The sequence below is a fragment of the Ursus maritimus genome, unplaced genomic scaffold (genome assembly GCF_017311325.1).
Source record: "Ursus maritimus isolate PB19 unplaced genomic scaffold, ASM1731132v1 scaffold_16, whole genome shotgun sequence".
In the NCBI taxonomy this organism is placed as follows: Eukaryota; Metazoa; Chordata; class Mammalia; order Carnivora; family Ursidae; genus Ursus; species Ursus maritimus.
In genome coordinates this window covers 28,785,712-28,807,144 of record NW_024424008.1, presented here as the reverse complement: position 1 = coordinate 28,807,144, position 21,433 = coordinate 28,785,712, and the positions used below count along the sequence as shown (strand labels likewise).

Here is a 21,433-nt window from a genome sequence, read left to right as displayed (position 1 = left end):
CAGATGTGACTAAGAATTTGAGATATGAAGATCCCTGATCATCCAGGTGGGCCCAATGATGTCCTTATAAGAGGGAGTAGAAGGAGATACCATAACCAAAGAGAGAAGACCACATGATGACAGGGCTAGAGAGACTTGAAGATGTACATTTTTTAGCTCTGAAGATGGAGGAAGGGGAAAAGGGCCAAAGAACACAAGGAATGCAGCTCCAAAAGCTGGAAACGGCAGGAAAACAGATTTTCCCCTAGAGCCTCCAGAAGGAACCAGCTCTGCTGACATTTTGACATTAGCCTAGTAAAACTGATGTTGGACTTCTGGCCTCCAGAACTGAGAATTAATCTTTGCTGTTTTAAGCCACTAAGCTTATGGTAATTTGTTGCAGAAGCAATAGAAAACTAATACAATACTTTTGACAAGTTTTTATTGTGAAATATTGGATTTAGAAAAAAGTACAAAATGTCAACAGTCAGATGTGTACAAGTACAGTATTTCAATAGTCTATACATGTGAACAGCTTACCAGGTTCACTGGAGAATGCATATTTAGACCAATACAATCTAAAAAGAACTGCAATATTCACAGGCTAGTAATACATAAATAACTTGGGCCAAAATGACCCTCACTGGTAAATGCTAATTAATAGCTGAAAACGGGCTAAAAAGCACAATACGGCACACCATAGTATCTCCTTACAGGGCCACATTTAAAGAATATCAGCTCATTATGTCAATACACTACAGATCCAGGACTGGGACTCAATTACTAGTTTATACAATTGCAAAAAAATTAAGTTATAAAGTAAGGTCATGGAATAAAGAGAGGGCATTTAATTAGGACTAAATACTGTGAAGCCCCTAAAAAGTTTTAGCCTTGGAATTTACAAAGGTTAATTATTGAGACTGATTTTCAATTTTTAATCTGTTTCCTAAAAAAGGGGGAAGGGGCACCTTGGTTTTTAGTAGCAGCTCCAACATGTTATAAGAACTATTACACAGTTTATTTTAAAACCATAATGAGCACTGTGGATTGATAAATGGCTATGAAACCAGAATATAAAACATTATAAATTTTAAAGAAAGGTAATGACTATCTTAGGAATTTAGCAAATCCTGCAAACATTAAAATCTGTGTTAAGAAGGTATTATCTATCATTGTTGAGAGTACTGAATTTAGGAAGATTATTGCATGAAGAGCTCATAAAAATAAATTGGTTTAATTTTTCCAAGTCAAGTCTGACTGATTCAATCTTTTGCTATATTATTTCAAAATTACCCTAGATAATAATGTTTTCAAATTGGTTAAAGAATTATTTGATATCAACATATAATGAAAAACTGCAGGAATCATCTCCTGAAACATCAGTTATGTTAAAAACAATTATTATAATCATCTTGTGTTCTGAGGAAAGATGATCTTTGACCTGACAGTCATAATCATTCTTTAAAAACAACTTAAAAATTAATAAATTTAATAACAGTTTACTTAAAACAAATTTATCCTTACCCATGAATTCCGAAGAGAAGGAACTCTCTCCCACTCTACAAAGTATATCTAGCTGTACAATTGAACTAAAGGTCTGAACTGGCATTTATTAAGGAGATCAATTCCATTAAAGGCTGAAAACCACTGGACCAGAAAATAGTCAATAACTTTACATAACGTATCCCAACCTACCTTAACCTTTTATAGACAATTTTAAAGACTCTGATATAATTTTCTTATAAATAGTGCCTGTATCTTACAGTAGATTCCAATTTATTCAAAGATACTCATGGATTGATTTAAGTTATTTAAATTTTTCCAGATTTGTTTTAAACTTACAAATCAAACATGGTGTACATAAATATTAACTTAGATAACCACATATTATAGGGAAAGCAGATATATGGACCACTGCAGAAAAATTAAAAATTTTTAAAAACTTTATAAAAGAAAAATAAAGCAGAACATGTAACTCACGAAATATGAACATGAAGCCATGACATAAAAAATAAAATTACTCTATCAGAAATGATTTAAAATTAAATCTTTGGGGAAGTATTTTTACATAATTCAATGAATTCAGTGACCAACAGCTTCTCATATCACACAGAAACAAACCACAAAATCATCTAGAGTCTATACGCATTATCAGTTCTTAATGCAATCTCAAACATTTTACTAACAACTTTGATTTCCTTTTGAATAGGCTTCTGTACATATGCATTTATATACAAACATTTATTAAACATGATTTTAAAACAAACTGTATGTACAAAAGATCAGCATTCCTATAAATAAAAACATTAGGTGGCAAAAAGGCACTTGTAAGTAAAAATCTACAGTAGTTTATACAAAACAGAACACATTTTACCTTGGATACTGTACAATAAACATTAATTCCTATACCAATAATGAAAATACTAGTTTACTAATTAATGTTAATGATGTAACTTTTAAAAACATATTTACATATACTCTGAAGTTCATTTAATAAAAGCACCATGATTTTCTCCTAAATTCATGTTGATGCAAAGTAAAAACACAATTCCCAAAAAACCAGTGTTTACCATTTTCCTTGTTTAAAAGTTTTTGTATTTCTAATTGAAAACTGTTTATCTGAAATCAGCATAGTGTAAAACAAAAAACAAAACAAACCGAAAGCCCTGCTGCTCTGACTTCTGAACACTGTAATCTACTCTATTATTGCATGTTGCATTTTATAAAGAGCACGACTCATGCACTCCTTTACAAGTGTTTAATACTATTGCTGGCAAAAAAGTTCCTGGATATCAAATCATTAAAAAGTAACTTCAAGCCAGTTGAAGTTTTATTTGAACGTTTTACAACTTAAAAAATGCTGTATATCAGTTACAAAAGTGAATAGGAAACACGCCAATTCATCTGGTGTGCAAAAATATTTCTCCACTACACAGAATTTAAGGGCTTCACAGAATTTTTCTCAAATTTACATTTTCAGCAGAAACACTACATGAATAACTACTTTCTCAAGGGGACGTTAGTATGCTTCCACTTTTGTCAAACTTTTTACCCTTTGACAATGCTGCGACCTGTTTGAGTAGTTCTCTGTTTTTGGCCTGTGGGAGACAAAAACATTTCAGATGAAAAATGCTTGAAATATTAAGTCATGTTGAAGAATACTACTTATTTAATACTGTTCTTTTCACTTATACAACAAGATTTCATTTAAACACTAAGACCAGATGAAAGAGTTGGTAGATTAAGGTTCATCTCTTTAATGCTGGATATGAAAAAGGAAAATTCTAGACTGGTTTATCAGCCCCCTTTGTAAATGTAGATATTAGTGTAACTGTTGTCCAAAGATACAATCAGTTAGAAAAAAGGCAACTTAAGCAATTCACATAAGAGAGGGTCAAATTTTAAATAAGGAAAAAATGTCTGGCTCTTTAACTTAAAGATAAAATGAAAACTATGAAAATAAATTTTATAATTAATGACTCAAATAATGATTTGGGAGGAATACTGCCCAACAAACTATACAAAGTCTTCCATTTGATGTTTACCTATTTATAGAATAAGCAGAAGAGGTCCATTTTGCAAAAATATTCACACTTTATCACTTTGCCAAAGGGACCTTCTCAACTTAATGCTATTCAACTAATTTTTTTTGAAGCACCCATCAGAAATGCCCTCTCTGATCTCATTTTTGTTTCTTTAATTGCCATAACAGTCTTTAGGTACTGGCTTTCATGTAATTGGAACATCTACACATCATTGTTTTCAGACCTGTGAAAAGATGAAATTATTTTTCAAAGATTCCAAGTTTCACCTTGCCGCTGATCTGAACTGAATGTGTCCTTCATTCAAATGTTCCAACCGGCAAAGACACTGTCCTTGAGCCAAAGCACTAGGACAATCACCAGTGTTTAGTGAAGAGGAATGTGTGAAGAGAGACCTTCAAGTGAGTACTTTCATATTTTGACTGCCTTTGTCTCCCTATGCGATCTCTTAACTGTGGAAACACAGGTAATAAGAACACTCCATATCTACAAATATATCAATGATCAAACACTTCTGGAGTTTTTGAGCCAAAGTAGGGACAGTGTTGACAACAGCCTAGAATCTGAGTGCTGCCCTAAAAGCAACAAAATTTTTCCTCTGGTTTATGTAGGAAAAGCATTTATTTTCCTTCACAAGTCTCAAAATTTTTTATTATCTAGATAATATATTCTTTTAACCTCAGTGCTTCATCTTCTACTTAACTTTGGCCTTTGTATGGCAAGATAACACTCTGCCTTCTCTGTACACCATCTTAAACCAGTTTCATGAAACATAAACCTTTTCTAAAGCTTTGTACTTCCACTCCCCCATCTTTCTTCAACCAAACTCTCCCCAATACCTATTACCTCCTAAATGCAAATATTCTTAGAACGGTTTCATATTTGCAAACCTAACCATTTTTATGTTCGACTGCCTGATTAACTGCATTTCTCTCTATTCAATAGTTTTTAAATAAGGTGGTAATTAAAAGTTTCAATTTCAGGGGTGCTTGGATGGCTCAGTCAGTTAAGCGTCCAACTCTTAATTTCAACTTAAGGTCATGATCTCAGGGTCATGAGATCGAGGTCCACGTCGGACTCTGTGCTGGGCATGGAGTCTGCTTAAGGTTCTCTCCCTCTGTCCCTCAGCCCCCAGCCCCCAGCCCTCTTTAAAAAAAAAAAAAAGTTTTAATTTCAAACTTGATTTCAATTTTAAATCTAGAAAATCACGAAGAATTTCATAGGACTTTGTTTTCCCTTTAAGTAGTTTGAGAAACTCAGAAGACAAATAATGAGAATGCCTGGTAGTTAGCAGTAAGTCAAGTGAGTACACTTATGATCAACTGGTTTATCACTCAGCTGACCAGTCCTAGTCAGTGTAATAGTTTTAAATTGTTTTCTTTTTATTGTTAGCTACATGTTAATTTGTAACTATAACAGATTCTCTTTGCCAAAAATAACAGAAATCTTAACAGAGATTTTAAAATACAGATTAATGAAGGGGATAAAAAAATGGTGTTTGCAAATGTGGTTCAAAGAAATCGCCATCAGATCTGTAAGTTATATTTATCCAAAACCTTTATACTGACAATATTCAAATTATCTTTTCTCAGTCACCAATAAGAAGCAAACACAAAAATCAAAGAGTTTATAATTTTCATATTCTAAGTATGAAACACAAGAACTCAAACATTAGGTGTTGAAAGCAGTTTTCCCTTTTAATTTTTTAGCAGCTAATTTTCAATTGGCATTTATATATTCAGTCTCCTAATTGCAGCAGTAATAAATTTGCTGATAAATTATGTAAAAAAAAAGACCTTAAGAAAACAATGTATCAGTTGTTAAATGGAGGTAAGTCCAAATGTGTCTTATTCTAATTTAGGTACATAAAAAATGTATTTTACAATGTACTTAAATATGTATGTATTTAAAATTTTTTATCCTAATGTTAGTTCTTTATTATGCACCCTGCAAAAATCAAATAATTTAAAACTCTTAACAAGTTAAGCTAAAAATGTTTAGAAACACTGGCCTAAACACTGACTATCTGGAGTAACACTGATCCTACTGTGTAACCTGGAGTCGATTTTCTTGTTGGTGAGACAGAAACCTCACCACCACCTCAAGAGGAGTTGAAAGAACTAATCAAGTATATAAAACACTTAGCCCAACACAGAGGATGATACATAGCAGGCACTCAAATCTTAATCCCCTTCCCCCCTTCATTAACTTCACTCTTGAACAAAAAGTAGATTTTTTATTTGGTATTCTTGTTAGACAACTTAGGTTGTTTGTTTACTTTGGTATTTTGCACAATTTTCTCTTCTGCTGCTCACTGCTTATTTCCCAGGTTTAATAGTTTAAAATGTTTTGAGAACTATTAGAACATAGTGAATTTTCTGCTACAGGGTTGTTTGTTATGACAAAAAGTTAAGAAAAATAGTTAACTGTTTACTCAACTAAATGGAAAACCTACTAGTACATGGTTGCTGAAGGGACTACAGTTAAAAGAGGGTACACAACTGTAACAAAATGTCTTCAGCAATTAACACAAAAGGTATAGGGAAGTGGTCTGATTACAAGGAACAGAAACCTAGGTGACCTGAGGAGGTAGGAACACAAGAGAAAGTAGTTTAATCTGAGTCACAAGATACAGGTTTCTATGTCAGTTCTGATTAATTATGTGACCACCATTTCATCTGTAAAATGGAACTCAAAGTTACTGTAAAGAGCAAATAAGACAGCCTATGTAAATTCATGTTAGAAATGTCATACTTCTATCAAAACATTAGTTGCTATTCTGTTACATGGAAGTTCAGCTACTGATCAAGAAGAGTTATCAGGCTTAAGCTACCAATCAGGCTAAGATGTCAAAGAGAAGGTCCCCTCTGTTTACAACAACAAAATAAAACAAAAAACTGCTCTTTTGGACAGTGAGGTGTACTAAGTTGTATCATAAATTTAAGTATTGGTCACAGTTTTTCTGTTACCTCGCTTCTGGATTTACTCCAGAGTTTTGGTTACACCGCTTTAAATCAGAGATCATCATGCAGAAGATTCTGTTGCCAGATAATCATTCAGCATTAATAACTGAATGAGAAAAATAAGAAAATTAGAAAGCAAATATATACTGGTGGATGATAATGTCCAAGAACCCCAATTATATGGGCAATTTCTCAGGACAGAAGGCAGACAGACACCTCCATAAATCAACACTCATTCAACAAATTATTTGAGTGCCTACTATGTGCCAGGCTCTACACAAAGTTTCTCTTTAAAACTCTTTGTAGGACCAATGTTAAGACTGGGCTGTAACTGAAATTCACGTTCTTAAATCTATTTTACAATTTCATGCAATTTAAGCTACCTCAGAGAAGTATGAAGAATACAAACCAAAAGGCAAGAATAGCACATATAGCCTGGTTTTACAATGAAAAAAAAAAAAACAAAAAACCCAAAAACCTCAGGGCACTACTACTCCCTTCCTTCCCAAGCTGCGTTCTCCCATGAAGTCTAAACTCTATGTGCTGGCATGCATCCTCTATGCTTTTAAGACTTAAAACTATTAAAGTTTAAAAGATTAATTAAAGGATTAATCCCTCAGATGTCAGAATGTATAAATTGACAGAACATGTAATTAATTTAGTGTGGTCTGATTTCTAAATTTATGAAACCAAGGTGAGAAAAGGCTTAAATAAGGGAGTAATGTCTATCCCTGCTGGATGCTCTCATATCTGCATGCCGGACATCAGATACTACCCTGTCACTATGGTAACTCCTGGCTTCACCATTCAATTGTTCTGCATATTGAAATCCTCCTGAGTATACCTTGCAGGACTCTTGGGAGCCTGGCCTTGGCCTTGATCACTAGAGGCTCCCTGCTACAGCACACAGAATCCTATCTGGCACTTTGAAAATCACAGCACAAAAGTTAAAGTGAACTCCTTTGTCTTTCATTACTGCATGTAGCATAAATTTCCTCCACTTGAGGGCCCTGAAAATTGGTTTTGTTCGCCACCTCCCTTCCCATTCTCTGGGAAGAAATAAGAATGATTGCACAATGTTCTAAAGACCTTATTTTCACCTTACTTTCATAAATCTGATCTTTAATTTTTTGTTTTTCATGCAATGATCAACTGAACATACTCCACTGGATCCTCCTCTGAAAACCCCATAACAAGTTAAGGCAAGTTTTCAGAATTAATATACTGAATCCCCTTATCAAGTGATTTCAAGTAATAACTCTTAATGGGAGCAGGATTAAGAAGTGGTAAAAAGTCAAAATCAGGGATGCCAGGGTGGCTCAGTTGGTTAAGCATCTGCCTCTGGCACAGGTCAAAATCTCCAGGTCCCGGGATCAAGCCCCGTGATGGGCTCCCCACTCAGCAAGGAGTCTGTTTCTCCCCCTTTCCCTGCTCCTGCTCTTGCTATCTCAAATGAGTAAATAAAAAAATCTTTAAAAAGTCAAAATTGAAGTTGAAAATGCACCAACTACACATCAAATAGGGATACTAATACCAGTCTAAGACAACATTAACAATTAAGCAAGGTTAGCCCTCCTTGCCTAACAGCTCGTATAAATAATGTCATTTACCTGAAGTTGTTCCACAGTTTCTTTGTGAGCTTTTTCCATACTGTTCATCTTTGTTCTCAAATTTGACTCTTGGTATTGAAAGTCCGCCTTTAGTTCAGTTAACTGAGAAACAGATAGGCATATAAATTTATATACACGCATGTGTAAAAAAATATACATGCACAAACATATCATTTTAAACATTCTTCATTATAAATTCACAACTCATTATAGAAGTGGAAGATGTCAGCAGTTTCCTGAGGTTTATAACTTATTTAGAGTTTCTATTTTGTGAAATGAAATTCTACTTTATTATATTTTAAAGTTAAGATAATACTGAACTGTCAGTAAAACTTTTGAGAAGATGCCTTTTATTGTTTCAATTTAAAGACGGCTTCACTACTGGTATGCCAACAGGAAAGTTTAATAGCTCATACCAGGGAAAAATGCTTCAGTTACAACATACTTCATATTATATATAAACAAAGTAAATGTTAAAAGTGGTTTCAGGTTAAAATAATCCTTCAATGGCAAAAGATGAAAATTTCACACTGGGCAAGTACAAAGAGGAGTGGTTTTATCAACCATGAGCTGTACTGCTTTTACTTTAAAATTCACATCCAGAATTACGAATCCAATACTACCTAAGACTTGAGGTAAAATGGAGAACAAAGTACAGAAATACAACTAACATGGAATGAGAAAGAAAAGGGAGTTAATTTAAAATTTCTGCTAACTTAGACAAATGTAAGAAAAAAAATCAGTGGTTTGAGGAAGCTACATTTTCTTCTTAAATATCAATGACATACATAAAAACACAAAATCCTTAAGACCTTGAACCAAAAAATAACTTGATATTAGTTTCATAATCAGAACCATGGATAAGAAAGCTTAAATGGTTTTTATTATATATAAACTTTAAAGGTTTGCATGTTCTTTTTTGTATAGATATGTAACAACAGCAAAAAGAGAATGGAAGTCATGGTGTAGAATATTCTTATTGTCTGAATAAAAGCCCTTGCTTCTGCCAAATTCAAAGAATAACTGAATTCTCTCTCTGTTTACTACATTACAAAGGAATTCCTGTTCTGAAATGTCAATTCACATCAGATCAGCTAAGATAATTATTCTTGTCACTCCATTGTGTGTTGCCTTCAGATTATGAATCTCTGGAAGATAAGGATCGTGTCCAATTTATTTATTCATATTTGTATCCTCATAATCACTATAGGATACATGGCTGGTCCAGAAGTCACTGAATAAAATGAAATAAATTTAAGAAAATATCTTGGTTGCCTTAGATTTACATTATAAGAAAAAAATAGTAAATATGTAGCTATTTTAGGTTTAGAATTATCATTTTCCTTACAATACTGCTTATTTCCATTTCCATTATTTCTTTTAAAGGAACATTAACAAAAGCAGAAAACTTTCAACAAACTGCACTAACACAGAGGAGTCACGCTATGGAAAAAAAGTCAAAATTTCACAATGCATTACTACTTGGTTTTGGAATTGTTCCTTTACAGCAAATTTACTATTTTATTCAACTTCTACCTAGATTACCTAGGTTAATATAGATAAATCTTTGTGCAATAGAAATGTCTCTAAAATTTTGTGCATAAAACAAATTTCCATAAAAGCTCATTAATTCAAAAAATTCTGTTAATCAAAAAAGAACCATAAAAAGTAAGACACTCCTAACTATCCTATTTTTATCTCATGTCAATCCTAAATTTCATACACTGAATTTGCTTAAACTGAGATACAAATCTATTAAAATAAATTTTAATCCACTAACCATTAAGGCTCGGGAAAATTTAACACAAAAGTTGTTAAACGCGAAGCTCAGATTCAAGCATCACTACGGATACTCAGAAATAGAGATAATTCATACACATATTTATAATCAAGTCTTATTCATAATTTTAAAAGGAATGTTTTTAGTGTTTTCCTACTGCATAAGGCATTTGAAATAAGTCAAACTCTAGAACAGTCTAAGACTATTAACAAGTACAAAAGTTGGCTTTACCCTTGAAGACGATCCAACATCAGAAATAGCAGCTATGAGCTCTTATACATGGCAGGAGCTGTAGTAAGTACTTTATATTTTCATTTAACCCTAACAACCATCTCCTGAGATGGTATTAATACTCCCATTTTTAAAAAAGTGAGGACCAAAGATGTGAAAACATTCTGCTCAAGAACTTTTCATTAAATTGACAACATATATTTGATCCTCCTAATCTGACAAAGTCCTCAGAAGTACACTTAGTTCCTATAAAATGATCTTAGACACCTATTACTAATCACTGACTACCACACAGGAAATTCCCAAAGTATGTCAAAGACTATACTCAACTACTTTCTCAAATCACAAGAATTTACATAATATTCCATTTACGTGTCATTTTCAAATTATTAGGCTTATTTTTAAACTACAGGCTTATTGGAAACTAATGTTCAGAAATTATTACAATTCTAATTAGCTCTCAGTTAATTCTGAAAGACCATTTTTACCTACCTTCTTTAGATGGCTTATGTTCCAATTTGGTTTTTGTAATGTCTTATAAGAATCATGCACATTACCAAATTATTAAAGTCTAATAAAACTTGCATTTTTAAGCAAAACTCAAGATGTCAATCTTACCAGGCTTCAGTGAACCATGTTCTTACCTTTTTATCTTTTTCTAAAATGGTCTGGTCTCTCTGCTGTAAGAGACGTTTAAGTGACATCACTTCTTCTTTCAGTTGACTTATAAGGACAAAATTGTCTGTTCCCCCACTATCTGCTGACTGATTTATAGAGCTACTAAAAAGAAAAAAGTAAAACACAGTTAAATGAAGTAGAAGGAAAATTAGCAGGTGTTCAAATTGCATAAATTAGACAATTCCACAAACATCCTTAAGGCTAATGCAAAAAAATATGTACCTGACAGAAATGGATGCAACTGGCAAATTACCTTACTAATGGCACACATTACATACACCTGCAGAAATATAATTCAGTATTAGCTTTTAGGGGGTCAATACTTCTAGTGTAAAGCAATAGGCAGCCAATTTGTACAGTAACATCAGCAAACTTTTGGCTAATGAACTAAAAACAAACTCACGCTCATAATACTTTAAATTTATATACATTTTCCAAGCAGGTCAATTTAAAACATCACAATAAGATTTTTAGATTTGTGTTTCACTGAAGAATAATTAAGATCAAGAGAATGTTCTATTCAGATTTGTTCTTTTTTCAAAACCCAATGTATTCCCCAAATAGAACAGTTCAGTGCCACTTGCTTATTGCCAAAATTAAGTTAAAAATTTTAACTAATTATGGTTACTTTTCTAGGTGACTCAAAAAGTCAATGCAGAAGATACATGTTTCTATTCTTTTACCTAGTAATAACTGGCAATCAACTGTAACTGTTCAACTAACTTGAATCTTTCGTAGCGCTAAAGGAATTCATTTTTACCTATCTCCATTAGATGGCTTAGATTCCAATTTGGGCTTTTTCTTTGGAGTTTCATTCTGAATTGCTGCAGAGGATTTATGGCTGAAACCAAACATTAATAAGAATAATTAGAGTGAAAAGAGCAGAGGCACCAAGTGATAAGTTATTCTTCTTCCCCTAAAATATTACTGAATATTATTGATTTTTTAAAAGCATAAATAACAAAGTTAAAGAGATATCACATTAAATAATATATATGTGTGTGTATGTATGTGTGTGTATATGTGTGTGTGTATCCATATATGTAATATATATCAAAATGCTTCAGAAAATATGTTAACATATTTACCTCTGTTTCCACAGTCCCTGCTCTTGTTCTGGACTCAGACTGCTGATTCTGAAAAATATACAAATGATATCTAACAACAACATTTAATACATCTATCTTTAACAACATTCTTCCTAATGGACTCAAATTACATATGTTTAGAATCTTTTGTTCAGAGAATGCATATAAGTTTTTGAACTAAGCTAATATATAGTGAATAAATCACATTCTGTTGAGATAAGTTCGATTCAAATAACTGCTAGCCAATTGCTACTAAGTTCTTTAACAAAGGTACAGTGATAGGCATTAAATGATAGGTATTAAATGCTCTTTTTAATCAGATCATTTTCCAAAAGTCAATTTAATATCATACTAAGAGTTGGGGTATATAAGCATGAAACCCACCACGATAAGGTTCTATAATTATAAAGTATGACAATCATCATACCTAGGCTGCCTTTACTATTTCAGACAGGAAATGTTCTATCTTTAAAGTTACGGCCTTCCTAATAATCCTATCTGGAGATTCCTCCTTTGGAGTAACTCAAGTTGTTCAGAATAGTGTGTCAAGTTGAACCAGAAAATATCTTAATTTGTTTCTTTCCTAGTTTTCCTAAGAACCCTCTCCAAAGTCTCTAGATGTTTCTTTAGTCAGTAATGTGGAACAGACATGCTGAAAATACTGGAAAATTTCATAGTAAGAACTGATTTTACTTTTACTTATAATTAAATGCTGTATTACTAATTCTTTTCCATTATGCTGTACCACTAATAATGACTTTATAATTCACTATGAATCCTAGAAGTTTTCCTGTAGTTGCATATCAGCCAATCCTGCATTAACCCCTACTTTATTGATTTGACATGTATAGAGCACCTCCTACATACCAGACGCCACATATTTATACAATGTAAGATGTTAAAAGACCTAGGATGTATGACCTTTTGCCAGTTACTTAAAATTCCTGAGCCTTAGTTCCCTCATCTGTGAAACAGGTATAATTTATAACTTATAGGGCATCAGACTTAAATGAGTTTATATACATAAAAGCACTTCATACATTACTAGCACACATACAATAAATAAAAATATGTACAAATATTTATGAGTATAATATGTACTACTGTAGCTGTATAAGTTTTTCAAGCAAAAGTAAAAAAAAAAAAAAAGAAAAGAAACAATCAGACCATGTTCTTAAAACTCAGCTGTAAATAAATACCAAGTTGGGGAAAAATGCTGTAATTCTATAAACCTGAGTTATTCTTTATTTGTGGCAATAAATGGCAACCCTACTGAGGAACTCAGATGCCCTTTCTTTTACAAATTCCATCAAAAGCATTAGCAAACCATATAATCACACATGAATTAACAGCACTATCCAGATCTCAAAGTAAGAACAATCACATTACTAATGGCTTAACAAAAACACTTGGAATTCGCATCTTTGCTTTCTGAGGTGGCCATTCCTGGATCCAGACCGATCTGGTTTTGCTCTCCTCTATCGCCACCCATCACTATATATCACAATATGTACACTCCTCCAACTGTTCTACTAAACTTAAAATAGAACCTCACAAACTGGATGCCTACTCATTAAATGGTCTATATCCATCAAATACAAAATAGTACTTCTATTTCTTAAGCAATGAAAGGAAAAAAATTAAAAGTCAATACCATCCTTATTGCTTTTACTTTTGACACCTGTTATTCTTTCTAAAGATTAAGTTACTGTCACAGAATTTGATCTTTATAAACATACTCTGGGTGTGTCCTATGACACACTAAGAAAAATGTATCTATAAAGGACAGGGGGGAAAGGGACCCTTCAGTTAAGTTTCAGGAGTAGGTCTGTGATAGTTACTTTGTCACAGTTTTTCTTAAAGAAGCAAAACCAAGAAAGATTTATGTTCCTTTGTTCCTTGAGACAGTCTGACAGAAGCACCACAAGATTTCCTCAGAAGACCCAGATTAGAAGTCACTATGCATTCCACCACTGTGACATGCAGAAAGCACTACAACAGGGTAAGGCAAGTGGAAAAATTGCTACTAAGTAAACATCAGTACCTCGATAAAACTTCATAATATGTGCTTGCCTACAATTTAGAATCAAATCTTGTTAATTAGCACTACATTATATTCTAAAAATGTGTTCTTAAATGTTGTAGGCATCAATTTTCTATAAATGAAATTGTATTTTATCTACCTGGAACTTTAAAGACTTGAGAAATTTGGGAAAAAACAAGTTCTTCTGAAAATTGGTTATCACATTCCTGTTTTATCCATTTTGTGTTTAATGTGTGCTTTAATAGTTTGATTTTTCCATAAAGACTAAAACCACAGTTCAAAAAACTTTATGCTACACACATATTACCACTATATACGTTTTTCCTCCGAAAGCATTTTAAAAATCAAGTAGTTGTTTATATTTGAATAGAATTCCTGCCTATGTGTTTTAAAAAAAGAAGCAACGTATTGCTAATTTAAAAGATTATTTTTCATACTTTTGGAAACTTCAAGATTTAGAACGCTTCTATCATGATCAAAGGATATGTACATTCAATATTTTTGTAGAACAGATAGTCTCAATCTGTTCTACAAAAATATTGAATGTACATATCCTAGTCACTAGTAAATATAACTTCATAATTTGTATTTGTAACTGCAAATACAATTTTTACAAGTAAAATCCTAACAGTTATTTAAACAAAAAAAGAATATCGAGGGCTTTGATAACATAAACCAATTAAGTATTAACTCTGGTGTACTTGTATTTTTACTTCGTATGACCATAATTTTATGTAATTCCCTTAATGTCCTATCTTTATTTTTACAGTAAACAGCTAAACACACTCCAAGTGTATAATTTTATACAGGCTTACCTCAAAGATACTGTGGGTTGGGTTCTAGACCATGAAATATAAATAATATTTCAATAAAGCAAGTCAAATAAATTGTTTGTATCCCAGTGCACCTAACTGATGTTTATACCATTCTATAGTCTATTAAGTGTGCAAGAGCATTACATCTAAAACAATTACATACCTTAAAAGTAATTAAAAAATTATTGCTAAAAAAATGCTAATGTCATCTAAGCTTTCAACAAGTCATGAATCACTGATCACAGATCACCATGACAAACATAATAAGGAAAAAATCTGAAATATTGTGAGAACTACCAAAATGTGATGCAGAAATGTGAAGTGAGTAAATGCTGTTGGAAAACGGTGCCCACAGACTTGCTCAATGTGGGGTTACCACAACCCCTCAATTTGTAAAAAATGCAGTATCTGTGAAGCACAATAAAGCAAAAATGTGATAAAAGAAAGTGTGCCTGTATACTGAATAAAGTAGGGAAAAGGCCCTAAACACTCAAGAAGCTTACCATATACAATAGAAACTAGACTTGCACAAAAGTAGTATTTGCAAAAAGTTAAACACCAATACATGGCATTAAAATGCCAAGAAGTTTTTAGAAAACTTGATTTCGAAGTACTTACTTGTGATGGCTACTGCTGTGACGATGGTGATGGTGATGATGGTGGTGGTGGTGTTTTGAATGATGCTGGTCTTTGTCGGTAAGAGATGAAGAAGATGAGTTTGAATGTGAAGATCCCAGGCTCTTCCTTTGTTCTTTTGTCTTCTGTAAAACTCTCTTGTATGATAAAGTACAGAGCCAGCATAATAACTTTCCATCAACCTTTTTAAAGAAAATATCTGTATTAGATTAAGCGTACCTATAAACTGAGTTTAAGTGAAAAATAAACTATTCAACTTCTAGTGCAGGCGTGCACTCACGTGCACGCTCTCTCACACACACACATGCACACACAGTTGCAAAATGGAAATAAAATTAAACTTTTATGAAACTTGGGAAAATGCTCATTCGGTATGTCATAAAATTGGTGAGGATGATCTATGGACTTCCATTAGTTTTGAGGCATTTTTTAATTCTGAGAGAAAAGTTTGTTTTCTTATTACTGGGAAATAAGCATAAATTGACATACTTCAAAGTATCTTACCTAAGCACCGGCCTGAATTCTTAGGTCAATGTGTAATTACTAAAATGAAAAAGTAATTCCCACTACAGTGAAAATTGTTAGTTTATAGAAATAAGGAGAGCTTGAATGACATATACATTTGATTCTCATTATCCACAGGTTTTCCCCATTTGCAAATTCAACACCTACTTGCTAAAATTTATCTGTAACCTCCAAATCAACTTGCAGTGCTTTCATGATCATTCACGAACAAGCACAAAGCAACAAAAAATTTCTGTAGCCGGACAGGAAACATTCCCTGCGGAGGTTTAACAAGGTGACACTCCATGGCCGCCTTCTTTTAGCTCTTACACCATAAACAAGTGTCCTTTTCACGGTCTATTTAGTGCCATGTTTTCGCATCTGTGCTTTCTATTGGTGATTCCACTGCTTGTAATGGTCCCCAAGTGTAGTGCTGAAGTGATGTATAGTGTTCTTTAGTGCAAGAAGGCTGTGATATACCTTATGTAGAAAATACATATCTTGGATAAGTTCCATCAGGCATATAGTGCTATTTGTCATGACTTCAATGAAATCGAACAACAGTTTATATTAAGTAAGATGTCTCTGAAGAGAAACATCCACAAAACAAGATTAAGTATTGATCAAATGATTACCATGTTGTGACCAGAGGCAAGAACCTAATCCTATATTGCCCCCTTTGAAGCAATAGTTCAATATTCTCTAATTCAGTGTTTGCAGCAACTTAAGAGAACCTATCTATCAGGGATAATGAAGATCATATACATGTGTCAAGGGGGAGGAAAAGAGACTTCTTCCCAAAATTAAGACTAAACCCTATAAAAATAAAATTAAGTTTCTTTCTTCTACTTGTTCACACAAGAAGTGCTGGAGGAACATGTCTTACAACTAGGGTACATATACTGCTGTAGAAGAACCTGGGGGAGCTTCTCAAAGAGACAGTCATCCTCCAACTCAACTGAAACTGACAGACAACAGGAGGCCTAGTGAATGCGGATCAGCAGAGGAATGCCACAGGCACACACATACTTTTTAAGTCACTGTAGGTAGAGAAAAACAAACAATAGTTGAGAACATGAGCCCCAAGTCAAAAGGCACGAGACTAACTTTGAATTATACGTTTTAATGTGCCATCAGGTATTTTTTTCACACCAGCAACTTCAAGTAACCAGCAAAAGGATAAGTAGCAGAAAGGATTTAAAAGCAGTTAGTAATTCTCCCGAACAAAACGTTGGATAACCAAATAGTACAGAATAGCTATCACAGAGTATTTTTTAAAAATACAGTAATCTCAAGTGATCAACATAAATCTATGTATAATGCAAACACAGAGAAAATGCAATGTTTCTGCACTTCCATCTTAACTGTTTTCAGGGATCCAAAGGCTACGTCATGTAGCAGTAGTGTATTCATTAAAATAACTCCCAACCCGTGTGTTTCATTTAATTTCCCGAGGATATCATAATATAAATACCTTTCTTCTTCCTTCCTCCTTGCGATCAAAAGCACATTGTTGTTTGCACTGTTCACAGGTCTGAGGAGGTCCATATTTTTTTTCTGAATTTGTACAACGCTGACATTTTGTACCAATAAATGCTGCAATTATGTTACAGTACTGACAAGGCTTAGGCTGAAAAGCAGATATACATTTTAACTGAGATATGTAAAAATATTAAAAATTTGCCACATAAAATATGTATTTCTGGAACTAATTAAGGAAACAGATAAAAAATTTTTCTGTCAAGTATGTTACCCTGTCATATTTAATGACATTCATCATGTTCCTTTCATTTACTAACATTTATTTCTAGAGTTATGCAACTTTTTGTTAATGCTATTAAATAAGATCATGAGAAATGTATTTATGATTGGATAGTATGTTACATAAAAGCTACATATGAAAAAGATCTCAAAGAATGAAAATAAAGATACACACTCATAGAAAAGTTTTGTGTATTAAGTATTTAGGAGTATGAACTAATTTAATATCCTAATTACTCTTATTACTGTTTCATTTATTAAAAATACATTTAATGACATTTCATCATATACAGCTATAGATGATGAAAACAATATACATTACATATGAGCTTTCAACTTAAGAATTGGCACAAGCATATTCAACCTAAACTATAACAAACATACCTTGATTTTCTTTGATACTCAAAAGACAAATTCAGGATTTTAAAGAACCTTAAGGCCAGCACTTTGACTAATCATGACTGTACTATACCAATAATGACTGTCATATACATGTGAAAAAAATTTATACTAGCATAATGTCATGACTTTTGCGAATAAATGCCTGTACTGTGTTACTATATAAAAACTGTTGGAGGTTCCGAAGAGGGGGGGGGAAAGTATGATTATGCAAACTTTATAGATAAGTGGGTTCTCCATAACCAGGAGTTTGTTATATTTGAGTCTTTAAAGAATAAAATCATACATTTCACACTGAAATTCAATATACACAAAACATGCACATAATATGACTGTTTTTAAATGTTGTCATTCTCCAATCAGACTGTCTACAGAAAATTTCTTTCCTGGAATATTTTAATATGTTGAATATTTAAGGACACATAACAATACATATTTTTTACAAAGTCCATTTTGTGAAAAACACTGACTAGTAACAATAACATGAAATAAAAATGTAAGACTTACCGTGCCAAATTGCTTCACATTTTGAGCACACTTCTTACAAATTGTATTAGTTTTGCTGAAAAGGAAATTGAATATAGATGATCAAAATTACATAGCTTTCTGAGGTTATTAGCACACTGTCGAACTAAAGCAAATACAGTTTATATCTATTTGCTTTAGTAGTTCTTAAAACTTCTAATACAGACCAAGGATCTTTTTAGGGATATGTATTTCACACATTTTCTCTTCTCTCATTAACTTCAGATAAATAATAAATGTTTTTAAACATTTTTATTGTGTATCTTTTGGTAAAGGAAACAAAACCAAAAAAAAAAAAAAAAGAAAGAAAATCCTAATGCTTCCTACCTAAGTTCCAAAATCTTCACATCTGCCACTGTTTAAGCACAGCCTTACATCTCAGTGCCTACCTAACCTTCCTCTGGGCTTTCTCCACTATTATGATGCCAGTTATCTACTTATGAAGAAATTACTTGTTCTTCTCCTTAGGCTACGCTCTTATATGTGCTCTGATCCTTTAACAGGAATCACCCTGTTAAAATGTGCTGTTCTTCCACTGGTAACAAGTTACTAGATTTCACCCTTCGAAGATAGTTGGTAACATTATAGACCTTTCTTCAGATCCATGTCAGCACTAATGTCTTGTCATTTTTTACAGCTCAATAGTAACTTTATATTTGCATTTTTAGTCAGCGAGGCTGTACATTTTCCATGCAATAATTTATTCTTCATTTCCTCACGTGTAAACTGAAGTCTAGCTATAAAAGTCATTAATTTTTTGTCAACATGGTCTCTCCCACCACATATACAAGGTTTACAACTTAAAATTTAAGAAGCTAAACCATATAATACCACAAATACGGGATTACAACCCCCCAGTATTCCTTACAGACAATGGTGTCTTTATCAAAAACTGTTTAGTATACAAACCTCTCTTGCTGAAATTCTGATCTGCAGTAAGTACATTTTACAATAGGATGCGCAATCCGACATTCCTGTAATAAGACAATACGTTAGTATCTATCTCAACGTCCTAAATTTCACTTTTCTAGTAGAAAATTGTTACACAACCTAGTCAAATTCCTAAAACATCAATAATACCTGTCCTGCAACGTACACAATTGAGTAATTTATCATATAAGCAGCCAATTACAGCATATTTCTTTAGGAAAGGCATAGGTGTCTTTGTCTTTATTTGATGTGGGGGGTATGCTACAAATAAATTAAGAAAGCTGTCAGGGCCGATTTCAAGGGTTGGTTAAATGTGAAACTACTTAAAATTTTGCACCGTTGCTCACAGACAGCATCCCGGCTTTAATGGGATGGGAGGAGCTCCAAATCATAGAGCATTCTGTCCCCAAACCAGTCGCTTCGCTTTCCTGGACAGGGAAGAAGGATGCCATCAGCTTTGCGGCTTCAGGTTCCTAGCAAGAAAGTGCAAAAACCGTCCCCTGCCTCCCGGTGGAAGGAGAGGACAGTCCAGGCAGAAAACCGAGATGAAAACATCTCCACCCCAGGGTCTCTGCGGCATAGACAGGTGGCTGCCGCCTCACTCAGCCCCACCCCTGAGACCCCTGAATGTTGGTGGGGGCCCGGCCCCCTTCTGGGCCGACAGGAAGAGGGCAGAATTTTGTCTTCCCCTCAGGGGCCCCTCCCATCTGATGCCCACGTCCTCGGATAAAGGGGTCCCGGTTGAGGAAGCAAGAAAGAGCTCCAAGCCCCCAAGGCGCCGGCGAAGAGAGCCGGGCTGCAGTGCAGCGGACACCCAGTTCCCTCGGGCTCTGGCCGAGGAAACCCCGCCCGCCGCCCAGCGCCCACGGACCTTGCAGAGCTGCTGGCCCTGGGAGAGCTCCTCGAAGGGATAGCGCTGGGTACACTTGGTGCAGGCGTACAGGGCCGAGGCCGCCATCCTGCTCCTCAGTCTCCTCCTCCACCGCCGCCCGCTCCAAGGCGGGGCCCTACGGGGAACTCGGGCGCCGCCGCCGCCGCCCGGGCCGCGGGCTCCTCCTCCTCCCCCTCCCCTGCCTCGCGCCCACCAGAGCCTCGCCGCGAAGGCCCAAGGCCCTGCGGTCTGCACCGTCTCCCTCCGCCTCCACTTCCGCCCCCAGCCCTCTCAGTGACGCCGTCCCAGCCGCTCCCGCTTAGGCCCCTGTAGCGGCGGAGGGAGACGAAGAGGATAGTTCGATGCGGTTTAGCTGCGCGGCAGTGGATCCGCTTCCTTCTCGGCCTCCCCTCCCCATCTCTGATTGGCTGGGAAGGCAACTGCGTCACCCGGTCGCTCCTCCCAACCCCTAACCCAGGCTACGCTGGAAGCTCCCACAAAGGGAGGAAGTTGCTGGCCAATGACGGCCCGACGCTCTCAGCGCGCGAAATCCGCTTCAAACTCGCCCCGCCCAAAGGCCCCGGTAGCGCCTGTACATAGCAGCCAGTCCCAGGTTTGGGTGAGACCACCCCCATCCAATTGGGCAAGTGTTCATGAAGGTTTACTCTCTGCCTCCACTCTTTTTTCCCCTTAACTTCTATTGGACCAAATCACTAAAGCTCCTCCTGATTCTATTTGTTATTGGTCAAAAGCTAAGTACTTCACCTAGAGAGGCGTCTCCGAGTCGAGCTCACGCTCTCTCCGGCGTTTAGTCCAAGGGAACTGATGGAGTGTTTGAACTTCGCACTCGCTTTTATTCTGTTTCAGTCATTCTATTTGATTGCCATTGGAGACAACACAACCCGTGGCCCATGTTTCCTCTTCGGTGTGGCCCGCCCCTTTGTAGAGTCCCCTCAGAACCTTGTGGGGGCCGGGTGCGTTAGCGCCCCCACAGTTTCAGCGTTGCGCTACCTTGTGACGTCAGCGAGGGAAGAGGCGGATTCTCTCCTACACCGGAAGACGTCCGCTTTTTTGATT

At 35.0% G+C, this 21,433-nt stretch overlaps 1 protein-coding gene across 2 annotated transcripts; it reads right to left on the bottom strand.

The window, feature by feature from the left end:
- Window positions 1-404: 404 nt before the first annotated feature.
- Window positions 405-20,648, bottom strand: FAM76B (family with sequence similarity 76 member B). Of its 2 annotated transcripts, none has more exons than XM_008688380.2 (10): window positions 20,357-20,648; window positions 19,465-19,529; window positions 18,538-18,592; window positions 17,345-17,500; window positions 15,349-15,548; window positions 11,872-11,919; window positions 11,544-11,624; window positions 10,750-10,882; window positions 8,095-8,196; window positions 405-3,077 (listed from the first exon to the last, which is right to left on the bottom strand). In XM_008688380.2, exons 1-10 carry the CDS (start codon window positions 20,441-20,443, stop codon window positions 2,988-2,990), a joined length of 1,017 nt encoding a protein of 338 aa, XP_008686602.1. In that variant the 5' UTR covers window positions 20,444-20,648; the 3' UTR covers window positions 405-2,987. The 2 variants fall into 2 exon arrangements, with proteins under 2 accessions (XP_008686602.1, XP_008686601.1); XM_008688379.2 differs by having other exon boundaries at window positions 10,750-10,885; window positions 20,357-20,646.
- Between the last annotated feature and the right edge of the window lie 785 nt (window positions 20,649-21,433).

Excerpts from the sequence above, each read along its gene's own strand:
- FAM76B (XM_008688379.2), bottom strand. The coding sequence starts at position 20,443 with ATGGCGGCCTCGGCCCTGTACGCCTGCACCAAGTGTACCCAGCGCTAT. Across the intron at positions 17,501-18,537 it reads ATGTGAAGCAATTTGGCACG|CCTAAGCCTTGTCAGTACTG; the intron begins GTAAGTCTTACA and ends TCTGCTTTTCAG. Across the intron at positions 3,078-8,094 it reads AAACTGTGGAACAACTTCAG|GCCAAAAACAGAGAACTACT; the intron begins GTAAATGACATT and ends TGTCTCCCACAG.